The sequence below is a fragment of the Artemia sp. Qi Xiang Cuo genome, chromosome 14, assembly GCF_049724085.1.
Source record: "Artemia sp. Qi Xiang Cuo chromosome 14, ASM4972408v1, whole genome shotgun sequence".
NCBI lineage: Eukaryota > Metazoa > Arthropoda > Branchiopoda > Anostraca > Artemiidae > Artemia > Artemia sp. Qi Xiang Cuo.
The window spans coordinates 51,362,127-51,380,713 of NC_142807.1; the positions used below are offsets into that span (position 1 = coordinate 51,362,127).

At 37.0% G+C, this 18,587-nt stretch overlaps 1 protein-coding gene across 1 annotated transcript in view; it reads right to left on the reverse strand.

Annotated features, from left to right (window-relative positions):
- Positions 1-6,848: 6,848 nt before the first annotated feature.
- Positions 6,849-18,587, reverse strand: part of LOC148944589 (uncharacterized) — a 34,449-nt gene continuing 22,710 nt past the window's right edge. Inside the window, exons 2-3 of the mRNA XM_089100757.1 lie at positions 12,665-13,026; positions 6,849-7,097 (exon numbers count right to left, since the gene is read on the reverse strand). Coding sequence (XP_088956883.1) covers positions 6,914-7,097; positions 12,665-13,026 — 546 coding nt within the window. The 3' untranslated portion in view covers positions 6,849-6,913. The remainder of the gene's footprint in view (positions 7,098-12,664; positions 13,027-18,587) is intronic.

The window sequence follows — 18,587 nt, forward strand, 5'->3', positions numbered from 1 at the left end:
CATTCAGCTAAAAAGACGGATTGTTTTCAGTAAAGTGCAAATTATGTTCTGGTCTTCAGGAGGCATGTGGGCGGGGGGGAATGCTGTCAGATTTACTCATATTACTTTTTGCTCGTTTTGAGTTTGACTCGGTAATTTATTTCAATCTAAATTTCTTTGGGATTTTATATATTTATTAATGATGATTTGTGGTAGTTTTATGCTTGGAAACCTATTTGACATTATTTTTGCTTATTTTAGTTTAAAGTAGCTCTTTAGTTTTCTTTGAAACACTTATTTTGTGGAAAAAGGTTTTTAGGATAGGCTACTCGTATAAAAGGATTAATTGAAGTTGTTATTCTACATAGGGCCTTGTTATTTCTAAAATAGGGATCATTGAGACAGTGCGATTTTTACTTAGGTCTAAGTTCTTCTTCGGATGTATACTATTTTTTATTTAAATCCTTTCTCGGATATGAAACTTTTGTTTGCGATTGTATAAATACCTTTTAAATCGTGGTTCTTAAACCACGATTTTGACCAAGAACGTAATTTCAGTAAATCAAAATAAGAGTAGGTAATCTACAAAGCAAGTTGCACCCATAAAAATATAGAAAGTAGGCTTTACCCAAACCTACATCTTATGAATATTCACCAAAATTCCTATAAAGTAAGCTATATTCTTTATGTATTGCTGTTTTCTTTATAACTTAATTTGTAATACCTAGCACACCATGGAAATCTTATTGTTAACTACACAGTAAAATCGTTTGGTTTGGGGCATTTCTTAATTTCCACTTGAAGGAACAAAACATGGCTTTGAGCGAACAATCTCCACAAGGCAGTTTTTGAACGATTGGCCGTTCCAAACTTAACTACTCTTTAAAAAGCAATTTCCTAGGTGCTCCTCTCTCAGGTAACCAGTTGAGCTGTGTACTAACGTCTTTATATTGTTAATTAATTTTAAAAAAAACTTTCCTAAAAATATTTTTTTAAAATAAATTTAATGGCATTTTTAAACTTAAGATATGCATTTAAAATTAACTTTTAAATTTAAAACAAAACACGACCGGAATATATTATTTAAGATTAAACGAATCACAAAGAGACCAGAAATTAAATAAACAATCAGAGCAAAAAAATACAACAAGTAATAATATAAATTAATAAATATATTTTACAGCCAGTCATGCTAAGATTGAATATGAAAATCAAGCTTAAAACAAAAAAAAAATATTTTCCTATTTAAGTATAAATGAAACTTCAAACGAACATAAATTATTTAAACAATCAATACAAACAAGCATACAATAGATATTAATGTAAGTTAATAAATAAATCTTAAAACGAGTGAAACTTAAATTGAAGTTGCAAATCAAGCTTGAAACGAACCAGAGTTTGAGCATGACCTCCGTCTCTCACTGTAAAATTCTAAAACCTACTGCGTCATTGGCGCTTTACTGAAAACCAATTTTATGACAAATATTTTCTTTTGTACTTAATATTGAAAATAAACGTTAAAATTATAGTAACATTTTGAACTGAGGAGCTTTCGGCAATTAATATCATTACACATCAAATATTCAGTTTAATTTATTAGCTCTTTTTAAACTTGTTCAAGACGAATATAGTTTCACTACAAACAAGTGTTTGGATACTGCCTCCTTTCTTAACTGTAAATAAAAACCAAAAGCCTACTGCGTCATTGGCGTTTAACTTAAAAGGAATTATTACAAATATTTTCTTTTCCAGTTCTTACAGCATTGAAAATAAAAATAAAACCACAGTGAAATAAATTCTTAAACTGATGGATCTTTCAAGAATTAATATCATTATACATCAAATATTCAATTTGATGTTATTTATACTTTCCAAGACTGTTCAAGACGCATATAGTTTTCAGTAAAGTGCCAATGACGCAGTAGGTTTTAGACTTTTACAGTGAAAGAAGGAGGTAATACCAAAACTCTTTTTTGTAGTGATTTTTGTTCGTTTCGAGCTTGATTTGCATATTCAGTTTAAGTTTCACTGGCTTTAAGATTTATTTGTTAATTTACATTAATATCTATTGTATGTTTATTTGCATTGATTGTTTATTTAATTTCTGTTCGTTTTAAGTTTCATTTATACTTAAATAGGAAAATATTTTTTGTCGTTTTAAGCTTGATTTTCATATTCAATCTTAGCATTACCCGCTTTAAGATCTATTTATTCATTTATATTATTACTTGTTGTATGTTTTTCCTATGATTGTTTGTTTAATTTATGTTCGTTTTGGGTTTCTTTTATTCTTTAATAGCAATTTCTGGTCGTTTTGAGTTTGAATTTTAAAAGTTATTTGTATCTGCTGAGCTTAAGTTTAAAATAGCCTTTACTTTTCTTTGAAAAACTTATGTTTCGGAAAGTTTTTTTAATTAATTTTTGTTCGTTTTGATTGCAAAAAGTTTCAAGTTTTTGAAAATTTCTTATTTCAAAATCAAACTTTAAAACAAATAAGTCAAATGTTCATCAAAGTATCAAAAGTGGTATCAAAGTAACAACAAAGTAACAGTAACAAAGTGAAAAAACGGGTTTGTGTCAACCTCGGAGTTTTTATTATCTGATGTTTGAACTATTTTTAACAAAATGGCTACCTAAAAATTTTTATCAGATGGGTATGGGGAAAAAGGCGTGGGGAGGGGGGGCTAATTAACCTTAGGTCTCTTTTGACTCTTTAAAAGTGAACTAGAGCTTTCCATTTCCAATCAAATGAGCCCTCTCTGAAGTTTATACGAGTATCCCTTCTATAAGAACCATACATATCCCCCGAGTATAACTTACAACGCCTGTCCCTGGGCCCTGGCGGGTTGTGTTGACCCCGGAGTTTTAATATCTGATGGTTGAACTATTTTTAACAAAATAGTCAACTCAAATTTTTATCTAATGGCTTTATCCATTCAGTAAACCCAAAGGCAGGGAAGGCGGGAGAGGCTAGTTGCCCTCCGATCTTTTTTCACTCTGAGAAAATGAACAACAACTTTTAATTTCCATTCAAATGAACCCTCTTGGAAGTTTATACGAGCATCTCTTTCATCAGAGCAACATAGGCCCCAGGACATAGCTTACAATGCCTGCCCCCCAAGCCCTGGGGGGATGTGTCGACACCGGAGTTTTTGTTATCTGACCTTTGAACTATTTTGAAAAAAATGGCTCTATCAAAGTTCTTATCAGATGGGATTAAGGATAATAGGGCGTGGAGAGGGGGGCTAGTTGCCCTCTGATTTCTTTTCACTATGAGAAAATGAACTACAACTTTTAATTTCCATTCAAATGAGCCCTCTTGGAAGTTTATACGAGCATCTCTTTCACAAGAACCACATAGGCCCCAGGACATAGCTTACAATGCCTGCCCCCGGGCCCTGGGGGGATGTGTTGACACAGGAGTTTTGTTATCTGACCTTTGAACTATTTTGAAAAAATGGCTCTCTCGAAGTTAATTTTAGGTAGGTTTGAGAAAATAGGGCTTTGAGACAGGGGCTAGCTGCCCTCCGATCTCTTTTGACTCTTAAAAAGTGAACAAGAACTTTCAATTTCCAATCAAATAAGCCCTATATGAAGTTTATACGAGCATCCCTTCCATAACAACCATATATGCCCCCAGGGCATAGCTTACAACGCCTACCCCCAGGCCCTGGGGGGCTGTGTCGACACCAGAGCTTCGTTATCTGAACTTTGAACTATTTTCAACAAAATGTGTATCTCAAAATTTTTATCTGATGCATTTAGGGCGTGGAGGAGGGGGGCTAGTTACCCTCTGATCTCTTTTTACTCTTAAAAAGTGAACAAGAACTTTCCATTTCCAATCGAATGATTCCTCTCCCAAGTTTATACGAGCATCCCATCGATAAGAACTATATATTCCCCCGGATCATTACTCATAACGCCTGCCTCTGGGCCCTGGGGGGTTGCGTCGACACAGGAAGTTTTTTTATCTGACCTTTGAACTATATTTAATGAAATGGCTATTATAAAAATTTTATCGGATGGGCTTGGGGAAAAAAGGGTGTGGGGGGGGGGGGCTATCTGCCCTTTGATATATTTTGACTCTTAAAATTGGAACTAGAACTTTCAATTTCCAATCAAGTGAGCCCTCTCTGAAGTTTATACGAGCATCACTTATCATAAGAACCATATACGCCCCCAGGACAACACTTACAACGCCTATCCCCAGGGCCCTGGGGGGAGTTTTTGCTGTCAAATTTTTAAACAATTTCCAAAAAATGGCTATCTCAAAAGTTGTAGCGGATAGGTTTGGGGAAAAAAGGGCATAGGGAGGGGGGGGGGCTAGTTGCCCTTAAATCTTTTGACTCTTAAAAAGTAAGCTAGAACTTTCAATTTCCAATCAAATGAGCCCTCTATAAAGTTTATACGAGCATCCATTTCATAATAACCATACATGCCCTTAGGGAATAACTTACAACGCCTTCCTTGGGTCCTGGGGGGTTGTTTGGAAACCGGAGTTTTTCTTATCTGACCTTTGAAATATTTTTTTATAAAAATATCGATCTAAAATTTTCATCAGATGGGTTTGAAAAAAGACGGCAGGGGGGGGAAGCTGCCCTCGGATCTCTTTTGAATCTTAAAAAGTGAACTCGAACTTTCAATTTAAAATCAAGTGAACCCTCTTTGAAGTTTATACGAACATCCCTCCCATAAGAACCATATATGCCCCCAGGGTATAACTTACAACGCCTGCCCCCGGGCCGTGGGGGGTTGTGTTGACACCTGAGTTTTTGTTATCTGACTTTTGAACAATTTTCAACTTAATAGCTATCACAAAATTTTTATGGGATGCATTTGGGGAAAACGGGGTGTGTGAGGGGGGGGGGCTAGTTGCCCTCCAAAATTTTTTGAATCTAAAAAACTGAACTAGAAATTTCAATTTCCAATAAAATGAGCCATCTCTGAAGTTTTTACGAGCATCCCTTCAATAAGAACCATATATTCCCCCAGGTCATAACTTACAACATCTGGCATCGGGCCCTGGGGGGCTTGTCGACTCCGGAATTTTTGTTATATGGTCTTTGAGCTATTTTTAATGATAGGTATTTCAAAGTTCTTATCGGATAGGTTTGAGGAAAAAAGGACGTGGCGGGGGGGGGGGGCTAGGTGCTCTCCAATCTCTTTTGACTCTTAAAAAGTGAACTAGAAATTTAAATTTCCAATCAAATGGGACCTCTTTGAATTTAATACGAGCATCCCGTCCATAAGACCCATATATGCCCCCAGGGCATAACTTGCAAGGCCTGCCTCCGGGCCCTGGGGGGTTTTATTGACCCCGGAATTTTGTTATATGATCTTTGAACTATTTTTAAGGAAATAGCTATCTTAAAATTTTTATTGGATGGGTTTGGGGAAAAAAGTTTGGGGGGAAGCTAGTTACCCTCCAATATCTTTCGACGCTTAAAAAGTGAACTAGAAATTTCAATTTTCAATCAAATGCGCCCTCTCTGAGGTTTATACGAGCATTTCTGCCATAAGAACCATTTACGCCCCCAGGGCATAACTTATAACCCTTGCCCCTGAAGACTGTGGGGGGAGTGTCCTGCTCAAACGTATAATTACCAGAACTTTCAACTACGTTGAACAAAATGGCTATATCAAAATTTTATTGGATTTGTTTGGGGAAATTGTGGGCGTGGAAGGGGTGTTATTTGCCTTCCAATCACTTTCAACTATTAAAAAAGGAACTAGCCATTTAAATTTCCAATCGAATGAGCCCTTTCTGAAGTTTCTAAGACAACGTTTTCTATACGCAACCTTATATGCACCCAGGGAATAACTTACAACCCTTGCCCTGAGGGCTGTCAGGTGGGGGGAGATTGTTATCCTCAAAGGGCCAATTTTCTGAATTTTCAACTACGCTGAACAAAATAGCTATCTCAAAATTTTGATTGGATGGGTTTGGGGAAAAGGTGGGCGTGAGAGGGCGGTTAGTTTCCCTCCAATCACTTTCAACTATTAAAAAGGGCACTAGACCTTTGAGTTTCAAGTCGAATGAGTCCTTTTTGAAGTTTCTACGACAAAACTTTCTATAAAAACCTTATATGCCCCCGGGAATAACTTACAACCCTTGCCCTTAGGGCTGTGGGGGAGTGTCCTCCTCAAAAAAATAATTTATATTTGGTAATCAACTACGCTGAACAAAGTGGCTATCTTAAAATTTTGATAGGATGTTTTTGGGGAACTGGTGGGCGTGGAAGGGGTGTTAGTTGCCTTTCAATCAGTTTTGACCCTTAAAAAAGGGCACTAGAACTCTCGATTTCTAATCGAATGAGCCACCTTTGAATTTTTTACGACGACCCTTTCCATCTGAAGTGCCTCTGGGAAAAAAAAATAATAAAACATTGGAGCCGTGTGGCCTTTACTATAGGCAACGCTAGCGTTGCCTCTGATTAGTCTTATTTTACATCATTGATCAACAAGTTAATTTGCCCTCAAATGACGGATAAGGTTTTGGTTGAAGGTTTAATTGGAGAGGTGACATGGAAATCGAGGACATAAGAACACCTTTCTCAACTCAAAACCTTACCAAATCAGTATGATAATCTTACGAGCCCTAATATATTAAAATAAGGAATTGAAGGAGAAATAAACGTTGAACAAAACCTTAGATATTTTATTGGAAGGAGGGTTCTCGACACTTTAAAACATTTTGCAAAAGTTTTAGTAAATCAATTTTAAGAAAACTGGCACTTAAAAGATAATAGTTTAATCTTCAAGCAAGCATAGTTTTACTTACAATCTATGAGAAGGAAAAAAAAGGACAAAAGAAAAGCGCAGTTCTCTCCAAGAGCACACGCTAGCAAAAGATAATTTTATTTTTCCGCATTCATGTGTATTTATTATAGTATATTGCTATAAAATAAATAGATGAGAAGGTGGTAGATTCAAATTAAGAACAAGAATTTATCCCAGCATTTACAGGAGTACAAGTCGCTAAGATTGTTTTTGTTACTGTTGTTGTGGCTGACGTTGACGTTGCAACCAAAGTAAGCGTTGTAGTCTTCAAAAGTGACAGAAAGAAACGGCCTCTTATTCGTGGATCAACCCGTTCTTCAAATGAAGACTCCAGTTCCCTATAATGATTGAAACTGTTTAGTATCTTAGTATCTAGCCTAACCTGTCTTGGCTTCATCTCCAATTAGCCATGGCATGATGGCAGCATGATATTGGTTCAAATGATTTTAATTTAATGATCAAGGATTCCAGAGTTTGTACTAGGTAAACTTAGCAATAAGCCATTAACAAAGTACTACCACGATATAATACCATAAGCTTACGTAATCACAAGTAGGCCTGTGTCGATTGTTTAAACAGTATAAAATATTTTACAGAAAAAAAGTATAAAAATAAGATTAAAGTACAAAAAAGCCTGAACAGATAAATAAAGAAAGTATAATATATAAAGAAGGTAAATAAAAAAGCATAAATATTAAGAAAAACTGAAAATTTTGTTGTTTCGTAGGACACTATTTGCACTGACACAGATCCGTTTAAATGTAAAAAAAAAGAAAAAAAAACATTAGTGGGTGGATCAGTTTTTTTTTTCGAGACCTACAATAGGAAAATATTGGCTGTTTGTCTTGGCCAATGCTCTTTGAATTGGTGCATATGTGCCATACTTATCATAGTCCTAAAAATGAATCTTATCTCCCCACTTTAAGCCATTGCAAGCCTCACACTGCCTGAAAATGGTTTCCTGAGAATTGAATTTTCGGTCAAATCCAGTGGAACTCATAAACTACTAAAGTTTCTGTATCTTAATTTATTTTTTTAAGTGGAATTATTCATACATAAATAATAACAAATAAAAAAGTAATCAGCGAATGAAAAAGTAGAAAGCACGCACTTAGATGTACATTCTGATTCTCAAGAACCTTAAACAGGGAAGCCTTGGGAGCCTCAGTTTTATCTTGGTGGAAAAGAAAACAAAATAAGGCAAAGAAAATAAAATAAGTGACGGTAACGCAAAGTTTCACTGTAAGAAGTGATTTTGTATTAAAATATACACAGAAGAAAAACTCCAATTGTTAACTCTTGCAGAATATATCACTGGTAGCCAAATTTTTGGTTTGGGCTTTTTACTGTTGACGGCATTCGGTCAAGTAAAATCGCCTATTGTTTTCGTGCTAATTTTAGTGATTGGCAAGCTTGATTAATAATTCTTCAACGGTGTTGAATCTTTGCACACCCTTACATGTCTTGCTAATATTTAGGGGGATGTTGAACCAATTTTAACACAGCAGCATTAAGGTTGTCAAAAGTGCCTACGAGCAATCCCTCACGAACTACTTAGAGAATACAGTTGAAACTTTCAGGGATATTGAACTAACCAAAAGACACTCTGGGCATACTCCTGCTACTGCTACTTCTATTACTACTACTACTACTAATGTTCTGACCTCTAGTACTACTACTAATACTACCGTGAATAGTGCTACTACTACTACAATTAAAAAACACATTTTGTATGCAGGTTGCCAGAAAGATAATATCCCAGGAATAGCCTAGGATATTAAGTTGAAACTTTCGGGCTATGTTCAGAGGGATGTTGAATTTACCAGAAAGGCACTACTTCCAGACTACTACAGTTGCTATTACAATTAAATACCACCAGCACTATCCCCAAATTTTGGGGTTTTTTTTCCCGAAAATCCCCGTGTTTCTCCAAAATAAATGGGGTCCCTCAAATCCCCGAAATATCCCCAAAAATTGTCCTTCCCAACGTATTTGTCCGAAAATGATGCTACGTAATTGGTCAGCAGTTTTTGTATACTGAAGTGTTATTTTTAAATGTTAAGCAACGGCAACCAAATTCTGGCACTTGAAAATGTGAATTTTGGCAACAGGCCATACTCATGTAAATTTTAATTTGACGACCTGGAAATTGTTTAAGACATTTGTATAAACATTTTCCTTATGGTTTTGGCACTGTGCATTAAGTGTAAGTCTTTGCTTAAAAATATTCCCTGCATAAAAATATTCAATCTCTCCCAGACATGCAGTGGAGGGTGACCCTTATGAAAACCACCATAGAAATTTTGCATGATTGAAACATGCAGCAAAAATGTATGTTTCTAGGCAATGGCTGAGGAAAAAAGAGTGACATTTGCGGTGAAATTGCAGTAAAGGTGTAGATTGGCAATCTCTGTAGTATAAAGTGTAGAGACCCTGCAAATAGAACCAGAATATATAGTCCTGATTGATTTGTTTATATCCTGCTTCTACTAGACAGTATCTTTTTTATCTTTATTCGCAATTTTACAGCCCAATTGACTGAATGTTATATAGTAAGAAAAAAGATATTTTAATCTAGGGTAACTAATCTCATTCTTTACTAAAATTGATTGCTGTATTTCAAAGTAATGTTTAAAAGCCTTTGTTTCTGTTAAAACCTTCTGTTAAAAATTTTTGATATAGGAATGCAATGATACAACTAAGAAATAAACATAGCCTACCACTGAATTCAGAATTTAAACTTATATCTGAATATAACAATCATTTTCTCAGGAAATCCTTTCAGAAATTTAGAAAATCCTGGAATTGCCAGATTCTGGAATTTCAAAAACCTATTATATTTTAGCTTTTGACTCACTATGAACTCGGGGTCGAACTGATCCACTCACAACCCCATAGCTCAACCTCAAATTTTTTCATCCGCCTGAAAAGCTTGTTTTATAGAATATAATGGAAGAATCTCCAGTGCCAAAAAGCCACAAAAAATGGAGCCCTTCCGAGGAATGTTGGTCCTGTATTTAGTAACTTCATGAGTGTGGACAAATCACCGAAAGTTCTTCTGACTGAGGCTAGAATTACTTCGTTTCCATTTTCACTTGCTGACTCCAGTGTCCTATTCCTGCAAAGCTAGTTCATCAGAACACTTTGCCAGAAGAAACTAGACTAGGGAAACCGAAAGTCTTAAACAAAGTGAGACAAGGCCTTGAACCCTATTTTAAGAAAAGATGGTTGAACGAATTACAGAAAGGGACATTTTCTGTAATAATAGTTGAGACAACGAATTCGGGTACACCCAAGCAGTTGGTCATCTTTATTTCAATTTGCAGTGATCGGCTGGACACTGCAATAGAATAGCTACTTTTGTGTTTCCGACGTTAAAAAAAACATTGGAAGTCCATGAAAAAAACACGTCCCGATGTGAAACTAGGTTGGCTCCCTTTCTGGCACCACAAAGTCAATTATGGGTTTTAACAATTCTTTCGCACAGATGATCATTGATGATTGTTCATGGGTTGTACTTGTTAAATGTAGTTAACACTGCATCCATTTGTGTGCAACATATGTTTGTAAAAATCTAAAAATCTGTAAAAACAAATTGCGTTGTCAGCCTGAAACAAATAATAGTTTTGTAAGAATTTTCAGATTTTTCGAATGCTCCAATCCACAAGAATAACCCATGGAAAAACTCGTTAGTTTTCCCTCCACACCTGCGTGCAAAGAATGCTTGAAGAGCGGATTGCACTATCTCTGTATTTCACAAGCCATAACTTCGATAACCCTACTCATGCGAACAAACCTGCCCTCAGCTCACTCGAAACATCCTTTTATAAAAGCGCTTATGATTTTGTTGACTATGCTATTGGCCCATTGAACGATTTCAAAACGTACAGAATGTTTATCTAGCATACACAGCGCAAGACAAACTGGCATAATTAGCGAATTCGAATTTGGATATCAGGAAGTCGGAAATAAGGAGACTCCACACCACAGCTAGATCTTTTTGCAAAGAGGGTATACTTAAAATACAAATTTTCTTTATTTTTAATTCTGATGTGTACAAGAATATAAGAATGCTCGATCCTATCAATTCTCAAAATTTGTATTCAATCAGACTAGCAGGTTTTTGAGATCACACGGTTGCCGTTATGGGATAAAGCTTGATCAGATGATTTTATCTGAAGAATATATCACTCGATTCACCGTTCAGTTCTCGTATCTAAATATTACAGTCCCTCCTGATGTCAGTTCCTGTCTGCTTACCGAAGAATATCCATTAGTTTCGAGAAATTATTGCTTTGTATGCAATTATAGCCTTTTATGCTTTATTTTGGTCATCTTGCTAAAAATAAGTGATATAAAAGCCTCGTTTTCAGGCTAAAAAAACAACGTAACAAAGATAATATATTATAAAATCTTAGGTAATAGAGCATTAGAGTATATTTCAGTCATTTTATTTTTTTTGAAAAATTGCTATAATGTCAGCACAAAGGATTTTCAGCTATGAGTTTCGATCCCATGTTTTGGCTGTAGATGTTACTCTGTAAAAACGCTAGAATCCCTAAACGAATCCAAGCGATGTTGGAGCCTGAAACCGACGCTAAGTTTAATCCCTAGATATTTGTCCCTAGATATGTGAACGAAAGTTCAATTTCTTCTATTTCCCCGAAAATTCCCCGAATTTTGAAGATTTTTTTCCGAATTTTAAAAGTCGAGTGAAGGAACACCGACTGCTGTTCGGTTTCTCAGTAAAAAAAAGACAACCTAAAAATCAACACACAAAAATTGCAATAAATTGTTCTGAAGGATTTCAGTTTATGACCAAACAGTTCGTTGTAACAAACTGCGTGTAATGAGCGACTCAGCCTAATAGTAGCCAAAACTCTAGAAAATTAAATCTTGATAGCATAAGATTCATCTTACGCCATTAAATTCGGCACATAAGAGAGCTCTACTTCATAGGTTTCAAGCTCCTACCTACAAAAGTGGGGCATTTTATGTTTTTTGCCAGAATAAAGATCACAGATGCAGGTTTCTTCGTTTATTTCTTTTACCGGGGATGATTGCATCGAACCGATGGTCCTTGGCGATCGGAAGAGGGCTCAATTGAATTGAAATCAAAAGTCTTATTGCCCTTTATAAGTGACCGAAAAATTTATAAGGGTTCAGCCCCCTCCCAGGTGCCTTTTTTCCCTAAAGACATCCGATCAAAATTTTGAGATCACCATTTGATTCACAAATTTGTAGGGGGGAATTTTCTGCAGGGGAGGGAGGATTGCCTCATGGAGGAATTTTATGTGGGGATGAAAAATTGAAGGGAATTTTTCGTGGATATTTTGACTCAAGGAGGAAGAAGGGAAGGGTATTTCTTGACATAACTTGAAAAACAGTCAGAAATTTAATATATAACAGATTTTTAGCTAAAAGTAAAGAGTAATTTTGAAACTAAAGACATACAAAATTTTCTGTGTAAGAATGGGGGCCACCCAATCCTCAATATTTTGCTTCTTTACGCTAAAGATTGATTTTTTTTTCATATCTACTTGAAATAGGCTGCTCAAACGCAAGGGCCGTACATTTTGAATAAGGAATATGAGAGCTTTAAAATCAGACCATAAAGAGCAAGGGATTGGGGAGAGGGCAGCCTCCTTCATGTACTAATATTTCTGTTTGTTTGAAATTTTAATGTTGTTCCTTACTTTTAGTTGAAAAGAACTTTTTGACTAGACGAATAATGGTAACGTATATTGTATTTCGAATAAGTAAAATGGAAATACTGAAAAATATTAAGCTAAAAGGGTTTCCCGTCGGTCACCAGCTGGCACAACGAGGTTAACAGTCCGTGTGACTCAAAAGTGACTGAAAATATATAAAATATTCTTTATATTAAACAATCGAAAACACATACCTTGTTTTAACAATGGTATCAATTTTGGCCTCAACTGATGAGGCATAAATAGATTGCGACCAATCATCTGATGGGTCTTCTAGCATCCATCTTTTCTTCCTACAGAAAGGAATTTTTACGTCAAGTGTAGATCTTGCTAAAATGGTTAATGTGGTTGGCCCTGTGAAGCCTACTAGTTTTGGCACCAGACTAAAACAAAATGTCGAGCCGACGATGTTTGATGTTGTTGTTGTTATGACAAGATTAGTGACTGTTCTGGTTGAGAAAAAGATACGCCCGATGGTTTTAACGTGGTTGAAGGAAGAGTCGATATTACTTCCGATAACAGTGGAACTTAAGCCAAGAAGGAAGATAAAAATCATCTGAAAATAAAAGTTTTACGTTGCAGCAAGATCTTAAAGCATTTTACATTTATATATAATAATAAGAATAATAATTTTGTTTCAACCCTTCATACAAGTACGTGTAAATGCTGAAGGAGTTAATGACCAAATGAAAATAAAAACAAACAGAAAAATCGCTCAACACTACGAAACGAAATTACACTGCGATAAAACGAAAGCATGAATCATGACAGAATAACACCAGCCAGTAGAAAATCGTGAAGGTTTCTATTTTGATTTTTGAAAAGGATAGAAAACTCATCCATTTTCTTGCTATTTCAAAAATATGGTATTTTTAGGAAACTTAACGAGTTCCGGAACCATATGGGGATTCCCAATAAATATTTATAATACTGGAGATACAACGGATTTGTTTGCGCTTGGTTTTATTAAACAAATTCCACATATGGGTTACAATAAAATATGAAGTGTGAGCATGGCATTACATAAACGGCCAAGCGTTATTTGTCAAATTAACCTTTAGTTCTTGTTAACATACCGTAAGTCCTACGTAATTTTTCTTTAAGAGCCATAGTAACTAAACTTTTAGTTGCTTTAATGGAATTCCCATATCGAAATCCGAGGTACTCAAACGTATTTCTTTGGACAACTGTCTCCCCACAAACTATAAGAGCACGGCTTGGCAGTGCTTCGTCGTTCAAAATTGCGAATTCAGTCTTAGACGGTTCTATAGTTAACCCAATGTCACGAAGACGACACTGTATGAACAGCTTCTTGTAGAAATTCTAAATTATTACTTATTAAAAGAAAGTCATCCGCGTAGGACACATGACTGGCATCAATACCCTCTTCTATCCAAACTCTTGAATCGGTCTTGTCGCAGAACAAAATGCATTATTAAATATTACGGGGATAATGACTGAACCCTGTCTTACATCTCTACGTATTTCTATCGGTTCAGAAAGTTGTCCTCCAGACCAAATTCTTACCTGGGACTTTCCATACCACTACCAAAGATATTTAAAGACAAAAGGAGTGCTTGCCAATGCAGGACAGAATCAAACTCCTTAGATATGTCTGTTTTACAAATAAATAATGGTTTCTAACGTTTTTCAAACTTATAAGCAATTGAAATAAATACCACATGAGCATTATGAACGCCAAACCCTGATCAAAAACCGAACTGATTTTCCCCCACATCCGCTCGCCCCGTCACTACCGGGCACAGTATCTTTTCCAATAGCTTTGCTAACACCGAACAAACAGTGACGGGTCTATGTGAAGCACAATCTTTAGGGTCTTTTCCTTTCTTATGAATACAAGTAAAGACCCCTTGGCATAGACCTTGTGAGATATACTTTTGCGATACTATTGCCTGAAGCAATAAAGTTATGTGACTTATCAGTTTTGGGGTATGACACTTCAGATGCTCCGACTGGATACCATCTACCCCTAGGTGATTTTCCTAGAGGAAGGCAAAAAAACAAGACGGTTTAATGGTAAGCCAAATATTATATTGGTTCAGGCGATCAAAAAAGTGCAACAGAGTCCCCGAGAAATTACCTTCTAGTAGTGAAAGGTCAGCCGCAAAAATTGAATATAATTGCGAATTGGGTCTCTCGTCTGACACTCTAGGTGGACGGACCCTACTAGGCTTTGGACGCTTGTTCGCCTTGCAATTCCAGGCGACTTGTTGGTCAACCAATATTTAAATAATTTTTTCCAAAAGCTAACATATAAGTATTTTTCCAATTTGAGAGTCATAGCTACTCCTGCCGTTTACCCGTCCTTTTTACCAAAACACTTGGAAAACTATAGGTCTCCCCGTTCGACTGCGAGTCCAGGGGACTTGTCGGTCATGTGTCGATCCTAAAACACGGTTCTCCGCTTGAGACTCTAAGCGAGAAAGCCTATTATGCTTAGGTCACTTTTTAACCTGTGATTCTAAGTAAATTCAGTCCCCCCCCCTTTTGCATACAAGTCCAGTCAACATTGTCCATCATGATTCAACCCAAAATTCTCGATCATCCATTAGTTCTATGACTATCTACCTTAGTTCTGCCCTAGAATGGTTGGATGTATGATAGACTATCTATCAACAAGTGCAAATGACAATATTTCCGTATAATCCCGAAAAAGGCTTAGGCCAGCTTTGCCTCTCACTCAAACTATCGTTTTGACTTTTTCTCCAATTAGTCATGGCTTGACCGGCAACCTGATCTTAATTCAAGTTGTATGTCTTTCTTCTATGAATTAATTAAAAAATGTTTTTTCCACAAAATCTGTTTTCCAAAGAAAAGCAAAGGGCTGGGCCTTGGACGGAGGGCCAGGGATCAGCTCCCTTGATTTTGGAATAAAATGTCGTTAATAAGGTTTTTTGTGGGAGGAGAGGCATGGAGAGAGCACCAGTGGTCAGCTCCAATGATTTTTGGAATAAAATATCGTTAGTAAGTTTTTTGAGAGGGGGAGGTGTGGAGCCTTGGAGGGAGGGCCAGGGGTCAGCTCCCTAAAATTTGTTTTTGTCAGGGGTTGGAATCAGGCCTATCCGATCTTGGAACTATTTTAAAAACCCTCGCATAAAACGTTATATGCCTCCAAGTGCAAAACCTGCAACACTTGCCCTAGAGCCCGGGCTCTGGGGAATTTTACGGTCCGTGAGTTTTTGTTATCTGGTCTTTGAACTAATTTTAAAAAAATGCCTATCCCAAAAATTTGATGGGAGGGATTTAGGGAAAAGAGGGTAGGGAGGCTAGCTGTCCTGAGGTCCCTTTTTGGCTCTTAAAAAGGGAACTAGAACTTCTTATTTCCAATCGAATTTGCCCCTTCTGAAGTTTATACTATCATCCCTTCGATAAAAACCATATATACCCCTAGGGCATGACTAACAACACTTTCTCCTGAGTTTAAAGGGGGGGGGGGTACGTCAACCCCGGAGCTTTTTAATCTAATCTTTGAACTATCATAGGCAGCGCAATAGCGCTGCCTAAGTAAAGAACGATGTTGACGCAATGCATTATTTATTTTTTTTCATCTTGGTCTTAGACCAGGGCACTTCGTATCGAAAGAGTTGCCGTAGAAACTTTGAAAAGGGCTCATTTGATTGGAAATTGGAGCGGCTAGCGCTCTTTTTATTAGTCAAAAGTGATTGGATGGCAAATAGCCCCCCCCCCCCCCTCCACGCATCACTCCCCAAAACAAATCCAATCAAAATCTTGAGATAGCCATTTTGTTCAGCGTAGTTGATTTCCAGATAGAAAATATAGTTTTGAGGAGGTCACTCCCCCACAACCCTCAGGGCAAGGGTTTTAGGTTATGCCCTGGGGGCATATAAGAACCATGATGGCACAACGTATTATTTATTATTTTTTTCTTTAGACAAGGGCACTTCATATCGAAGAAGTTGTCGTAGAAACTTCGAAAAGAGCTCATTCAATTGGAAATTGGAGTGGCTTGTGCCGTTCTTAATAGTCGAAAGTAATCGGAAGACAACGAACACCCCTTCCACGCCCACCATTTCCCTAAACACATCCAATCAAAATTTGAGACAGCCATTTTGTTCAGCGTAGTTGATTTCCAGATAGAAATTATATTTTTGAGGAGGACACTCCCCCACAGCCCTGAGGTTGTAAGTTATGCACTGGGGGCATATAAGGTTTTTATAGAAAGCTCTGTCGCTGAAACTTGAAAAAGGGCTCAATCAATTGGAAATTCAAAGGGCTATTGCCCTCTTTAATGGTCGAAAGTTTTTATAGGGCAATTTACCCCCCTTTCACGCCCACCATTTCCCAAAACAAATCCAATCAAAATTTTAAAATAGTATTTTGTTCAACGTAGTTGAAAGTTTTGGAAATTAGGTCTTTCAGGATGACAGCCCCCCCCACAGCCCTCAGGGCAAGGGTTTTAAGTTATGCCCTGGGAGCATTTTAGGTTTTGATAGAACGCGTTGTCACAGAAACTTCAAAATGGGCTAACTCAATTGAAAATTGAAATGGCTAGTGCCCTTTGTAATAGTCGAAAGTGATTAGAGGGTAACTGAACCCCTTTGACGCCCACCTTTCCCCCAAACACATCCAATGGAAATTTTGAGATAGCCTTTTTGCTCAACGAAGTCTAATGTTTAGGATATTATACCTTTGAGCAGGACACTCCCCCCACAGTCTTTAGGGCAAGGGTTATATTTTATTCCCTGGGGGCATATAAGTTTTTATTGAAATCTTTGTCGTAGAAAACTTGAAAAAAGGGCTCATTCGACTGGAAATTCAAAGGGCTAGTGCCCATTTAGTAGTCTCAAAATTTATTTGAGGGCAACTAACCCCCCCCCCCCTCTCACGCCTACCTTTTCCCATCCAATCAAAATTTTTAGATATCCATTTATTCAACGTAGTTGAAAATTTTGGAAATTAAGTCTTTAAGGATGACAACCCTTCCACCCCCACAGCCCGCAGGGTAAGGGTCGTAAGTTATGCCCTGGTGACATATAAGTTTTTTTTTTATAGAAAGCGATGTTGTAGAAACTTCAAAAAGGGCCCATTCAATTGGAAATTGAAAGGGATAGTGCCCTTTTAATATTCGAAAGTGATTGAAGGGCAACTAACCCCCCTCTCACGCCCACCATTTCCCCAAACACATCCAATCAAAATTTTGAGATAGCCAATTTGTCCAACGACGTTCAAAGTTCAGGAAATTATATCTTTGAGAAGGACACTCCCCTTCTCGGGGGAGTGTCCTTCTCAAAGATAGTGCCCTTTTAACTTTCAATTACGTCGATTTTGTTCAACGTAGTCGAAAGTTCTGGAAATTATGTCTTTTAGAATGGTAGTCCCGTCAGAGCCAACAGTGCAAGGGTTGTAAGTTATGCCCTGCGGGAATACAAGGTTAATATAGAAAGTTGTTGTAGACATTCTAGAAAGGGCTCATTTGACCGGAAATTGAAATTCCCCTTTTTAATCGTCGAAAGTGAGTGGAGAGTAATTAAACCCCCTCTCACGCCCACCATTACCCCAAAAACATTTAATTAAAGTTTAGAAATAGCCATTTTGTTCAACGAAGTCGAAAGTTCTAGAATTTATTTATTTAAGGATGACAAACCATAAAGAGTCCCCAGTGCAAATGTTGTAAGTTATGCCCTGGGGGCATATAAGGTTTTATAGATAGAGTTGTCGTAAAAACTTCAAAAGGGGCTTATTCAATTGTAAATTGAGAGGGCTAGTGCCCTTTTAATAGTTAAAAATGATTGGAGGTCAACTAACCCCCCTCTCCTGCCCACCATTCCCCCAGAAATATTCAATAAAAATTTTCAGATATCCATTTTGTTCAACGTTGCAGAAAGTTCTGGAAATTAGGTCTTTGAGAATGACAACCCCCGTCCCCCCCAGCCCACAGGGCAAGGGTTGTAAGTTATGGCCTGGGGGCATATAAGGTTTTTATTGAAAGCGTTGTCGTAGAAACTTCAAAAGGGCTCATTTGATTGGAAATTGAAAGGGCTAGTGCCTTTTTAATAGTTGAAAGCGATTGGAGAGTGACTAACGCCCCTTTCACGCCCACCATTTTCCCAGACGCATCCAATCAAAATTTTGAGA